This window comes from Dermacentor silvarum, chromosome 1 (assembly GCF_013339745.2).
Source record: "Dermacentor silvarum isolate Dsil-2018 chromosome 1, BIME_Dsil_1.4, whole genome shotgun sequence".
Classification (NCBI taxonomy): domain Eukaryota; kingdom Metazoa; phylum Arthropoda; class Arachnida; order Ixodida; family Ixodidae; genus Dermacentor; species Dermacentor silvarum.
In genome coordinates, this window is record NC_051154.1 from 100876842 (window position 1) to 100882841 (window position 6000).

The 6000-nt window shown below is 40.0% G+C and overlaps 1 protein-coding gene across 1 annotated transcript in view; it reads left to right on the forward strand.

Annotated features, from left to right (window-relative positions):
• LOC119433618 (V-type proton ATPase subunit d 1) overlaps positions 1–3123 on the forward strand; it is a 29465-nt gene extending 26342 nt beyond the window's left edge. Inside the window, exon 7 of the mRNA XM_037700875.2 lies at positions 1162–3123. Within this exon, the coding sequence (XP_037556803.1) occupies positions 1162–1323 (162 nt within the window). The 3' untranslated portion in view covers positions 1324–3123. The remainder of the gene's footprint in view (positions 1–1161) is intronic.
• The last annotated feature ends 2877 nt before the right edge of the window (positions 3124–6000 follow it).

A 6000-nucleotide genomic window follows, 5' to 3' on the forward strand; every position in this document is an offset into this window, starting at 1 on the left:
CCCAAATGCCAAATTGCCTGCTCCAAAGTGCTCCAAAATGAAATTTCTGATGCTCCAAAAATTGCTCCAAATCCGAAGTCCGCAGTAGCATCACTGACTTGGTTATTGCGTTCGATCAGCTTTTCTGTGCAAGCAAGGTCGTCTAGTGCGTGTTGAACTGATTCTGGAGCCTACACATGCTTTGTTTACTTCCTGTACAGTGCTGTGCAGTAATGTGTAGTGTTGCACAATATTTTTCAGTAATGAATAAGGGCACTTGCACAGGTGGTGTTCAAAATGGTAAGAGACAGGCATGCTTTGGTCAAAGGTCGGTCTGAACTCTACTGCATGATCTTGTGCGAGTGAAAACCCCACTCAATGGGAAGGATTGTTCGTAATAATTTGTACATAGGCAGTTGAAACGCTGACAGATAAAAGCAACCCACAGTGGGAAAATAAAGGTGCACTTGATATTAGTCAACTACAATTATCAAAATAACACGCACTCTTGAGCATCTACTGTTGTTTGAGGCATTGCTAAAATAGGCTCACAAACACAGAAAGAAGTTTCTGTGTCTTCATTGCTGCTGTCATTTAAGAATTATGTGTCCGAGTCGACCGAAGCCCAAATAGTGCTTCATATTATTGAAGAAGTGTTAGGAGCACTGGAAGCTAGTTTCAGCGATGCCTCTAGTCAGTTTTATTTTTCCAGACTCTCCAATCTGCCAAAAATTGTCAAATCTGACAAATAGCTAAAGTTCAGTACTCATTGCCAACTATTGATGATGTTGCCAGTGGAAGAATTCCAATGGAAATGTTTAACAACACTTAGAAAAACTGTCGGTCAAATTGATGGATTTCTATAGGTGCAGTAACGAAAGAGGTCAACAAGCGAATCATTTTCTAGCAGCTTTCAGCTATTTGCTTACATTGGCAGTCATCGTCGATGGTTTCCGCACAATTTTTTTCTTGTAGAGGCTTGTGTAATGCATTTCAGAAGACATGCTGTTACTTATGTGCTTGCTGATAGCTAGTTTATAAGACACCAACAGTGATACCCAACCAAGTTGCACTGCTGCACCAGATGTTTTGCAATATTGTCCCTCTTGCCCCCCTTCAGAATTCTTAATTTTGTCACGGTATTTCATTGCAATTACTTTTGTTTCATGCTTATATATGCAGGTGATGCTCAACGTAAATGCCTTCATGCAGCAGTTCCATTCTGGCGTCTTCTATGCGTACGTGAAGCTGAAAGAACAGGAGTGCCGCAACATCGTCTGGATTGCAGAGTGTGTTGCACAGCGCCACCGTTCAAAGATCGACAACTACATCCCGATCTTCTAGTTATTTTCTAATAGATATCTGGCTTAAGTAGTTCAGTGTAGTGTGTACCATGCATGGCTAAACTTTGCCATTGAAGTGCTGGTTCCAAAGTGCTTGTTAAGAGGTAACTCAGAGATGGAATATGTTTGTTGTCTGTGTGGTAATCAGAGGTCCGAATTGCAATTTAAAAGCTGTTTTATGTTAACCTGTTACAGCAGCTCATCTGCAATTGTTTTAAAGGGCTAAAATAAACCTATAGTCCCTTGTGCGCATGTATTTATTCTGGACCTTTATAATGCCCTCGTCATGTATATAATACCTCTATACATATACATATATTGTACAAGCAGTATGTTTATTCTGTGTTTCACTGAGACAATAAATGTGCAAAATGATTGTCATACTGGTATTCTAAGTTTGCATCGGTGATTGTGTGTGAAGTTGTGTCGAATCTGAAGTGAAAACCATCAGAAAACCTTTTCCATGGAAACTGGAAATGAGCTTGAGTGTTGTACATCTTTTTTTATGCTATAGTTTAACTGGAAAAATAGTTTTCAATTCAATTCAGCTCTGTCAGCCTTTTTCTGTATGCTGTGGCTGTTAGAAATTTCATTTTATTGTAACAAAGGGGGAACATTCCAACACATTTTTTAGCTAGTCAGCTTTCAAGTTTAAAAGGCCTTTCGCACTGCCAATGTGAAAAGGTAAGAGCCACTCCGACCTCTGATACCATGTGGTGCGCAGGTGATTTAATTGGTGGATAGTGACTGTAGACACTTTTTGTGACGGTAGAATGTGATGTACGAGTTTGGAGCACTCAAAAACATGACCACATTTCATTAGGGGCGTGCAAATACAGTCGACTTCCGTTAATTCAATCCTGATGGGACTGATGAAATTGATCGAATTATCTGGCGGGTCGAATTAAACGAGATGCATAAAAAATGTCAACACACAATCGATTGATTTGGCAGTATTTGCCAGAGTCTAACACGCCCCAGAGTCAAACGCGCGCCCATGTTCTATGTGTTTAAAGCAGAAAACTAACATGGAAATTACATTAAAGCTCCTAAACAAAGTAGAAATTTAGCACGCACGTGATTTTTTAGCCAGAATGTGTTGCACAATGGCGGCCACTTTCTTAAAGTTAGCTTTTCTGCACCGTCTTTTAAGTCAGCTTCGCTGCAATACATTTGTGTCATGCGGTAAAGTGTACAAACACTGCGAAGGCGTTTTTTTTTTTTTTTTTCGTATTTCATTGCACCCCGCAGTCAATTTCTGGCCGAATTTTGTTGAAAAGAAAAAAGATGTGCTTTAGAATGGGGTAAATACCGTGATCAGACATTGTGAGCTATGGTTACTGCTTGAAAGTCTTCGTAGGGTAGGCTGAAAATAGCAGTTTTGGCCGGGAGATTTTGTGTGTTCGACACATTCCCTGTACTCTCAGCACTGGCAAGACGGATGGTGCCACTATTGCAGTCACCACTGCGGTCACCATTGGGTTCAGGCCAAGTTCGAATTATCTGGCGAAAGCCAATTTTAAGATCGAAATAATTAAAGTTTGGGCCCATAGAAATCTCAGCGCTGGCCGGGACCTTTGGTCGGGATCAAATTAACCAAAAAATTGAATTAACAGGAGTCGAATTAACGAGAAGCTACTGTATAGTAATTTTTGAGGCCTAATCAAATACGAATCAAATACCGTAGTGCTAAAGTGAATTGAATCGAATTTCGAGTAGTTTTTGTATAATGAACAGCCTTTTCACAAATAATGTAACACTATGTTCGCATCCTAATATTAATAAAATTATGTTTCTGTCATTACGTTGCACATTATAAAGTGTTTATAAAGCACATGTAGCATTAGGAACTAGTAAGCAGTTTGTTTGCATACACAGAACTCTTTGGATAATGCGAATGATCGCTGTATAGCCAGTCTGACTTCCTGAGCAACGTAGCTTGCTCCACTACGTAAGTTCTCGTTTTGTGCCTATACTATGCCTCCGGGAATGAAATTTATTGTACTTTTGTTCCAATTTTCTTGATTGCGCACAGTTGATGTCATGAAATATTCTATAACTATTCGAAAAATAATCTTATTTACGAATAGTGACCTTTCGATTCGAAGACCGAATCGAATGGGGCACTATTTGCTTCGTTATTCGAAAGTTTTAAATATTTGCACATCCCAAGTTTTCATGATTTTTCTTGCCACTATATGTTCAAGTCAAAGCCTGCTAGATTTGGGGCAGCCTAGAGCGTAAAGTTCTTGGATCTCTATTTCATTGTTCCGATTCCTTTTCCTGTTTAATGCTGTTGACTATCAAGCTGTACACACTGGCATTTCTTCCCGGCACAACAGATAAGCTAGTGTAGTGTATTAGTTTTGCTGTGACCAGTTTAATAGTTAAGAAATATAAAGGTGCAAACTTCAGGACTGCTAGTAAGAATGCTAAGGCATGCAACTTTCATGTTTTTTTGTATGTAGTAGCATTCAGTAGCACTTGGCACATGCATGTGTTGAGTCAAACATGGCTGTCATAGCAGATCTGAAAAAATAAAAAAAATTGCTTCAAACCCACATCTGGCTATGAGAGTTGCCATAGTTTTGACCACCTAAGGTCCTTTAATGTGCACTCAAAGCTCGGTGCATAAGGGCTGTTGCATTCCACCATAGGAACGCATCTGCTGCAGCCAGCAATCTAACCCGAAACATTGTACTTACATGCAGAGTGCTGTACCACTGCACCATTGCAACACCATATTGTGATAAGAGTCAATTGTAATTGATCATAATCTAAACAGATTATGATCAGCACCATGGTGTGATCACTACCCATCAATGTTACACATCTGCACAATTCACTGATATTGCATCAGTGGGCGGTTATCAGAATATGCTGCTGCAAATACAGGTCATACAATCAAGCATTGTTAACAAGACTTGTGTGGTCTTTACAACGTCCTCTGCTTATATTAGAATAAACCAGCAGCAGTCGTGAAGTCAATGTGTACCTTGTGGACACCATTCGATGTTGCATCACTTAATTGTGCCTTATATGTTTGAGCATGTTTTGGCTGTATTTTGCAATTGGGAGGTTACAAAAAAAAAAAAAAATATGGTCATTAAAGTACCATATTCAAAGCTCCAATATCTACTTTGATGTGGCATCACTTAATTGTGCCTTGTATGTCTTAGCACGTTTTGGCTGTGTTTGGCAATTGGGAGGGTACAAAAAAAAAATAATGGTCATTTACAAAAGCAAAGTACCACATTCAAAGCTCCGATATCCACTTCAGGCATTGCGTGCACAATTGTGCCCACCAAGATATTAAATCAAAACAAAAGCACTGATGAAAAAATTTACATTTAAAATGTTTGGCATACATCTTGAAACACTTCTGATTGGGCTTGTGCTGCAAATTCGAATGATGTGTAAGGTGTTTTAGTGAAATAAGTTTGTTGAAGGTAGACTAGGCAGCTGGATGTTTGCTCTTGGTGTTGGGTATGTGGTAACTATAGCAGGTTCACTCCTTTTATTGTTTCTTCACAATGTTTTGCATCAGGCATGTTTTTCAATTGACTGTATTGGTGCTTTCAGACATGAAATAGGTCATGTACTCGTGTCTGACATCCCTGCAGAGCTTTCTCACTTGGAGTCCACATTCTGTAAACTTCACAAAACTCGCTGAAGGATTGAAAGTTGTTAATCCATTCTGCAGCTGAATGCAAACTTTCACAATTCTGAAAATGCAAGAAACTTGGTGCAACTAAATTTGCAATGGACATAATTGATTGATATCTGGCCTGACACTAAAACATTGTACACCTGCAAAACTATTGTAGGTGAGTGGAATCTATAGACCCAGTTTCTGTGCAGTTCATTCTGGCAGGTGTAGTCTCTGCATGGAATTCACCACATGTAGATGTGGCCATATTGCATGTACTGCATCTGGACACTACTGAATCCAGTTGGCAAACTCGTAGTCTGCACATATATGCTGACGTAGGAGGCAATGTAAATTCTTGCTGCATCAGCTAGCTTATAGGTCAGATGTGTGGAAGACAGTAACAGTAAGGTCAAACATTTTGCCTCAGAATAATTTCAGCTCGAGTTAGGGGTTATGTATCGGTCGACTTCCAGTGTGCGCAAGATGCGGAAAACGCGAAATGAGGTGCGATTGTGAATGTAAGGCAGTGGCACGTACGCACTCTAGAAGGTTGGCCAAGAATCGAGTAGCACAAATATAATTTAAACGTAAAAGAAATAAGATAAATTGAGAATAGGTAGGTTAGGGGGGAAATGAATTATGGGACGTACATGGTAACAGAACAGTGGTCTTATTAGTGCTCCCTCGCCTTATAAAGCGGTGCAAAGTGCCTAGCGTAACATATTTCATCGTGCTCAGGGGCTGATAAATAGGCCAAACTGAACAAACATTTCATTGTATTCAACCTAGTTCAGAGCTTCATCACCACGAAGTGCATCACATGAAAAGTGCCTGCATCCGCATGTCGTCTGCTCGCACCACCCTGTTTATGCGCTGTCCGAACAAACCGTACTCCCCGGGCACATATACGGCGAGACTTCAAAAATCGCCATTGTAAGATTGCCGATTATCGCTCACTATTTCGTAAAATGTTGAACGAGTGCACTACCGTATGTTACTCTATGCGTTCACTGGCTACAATACTGG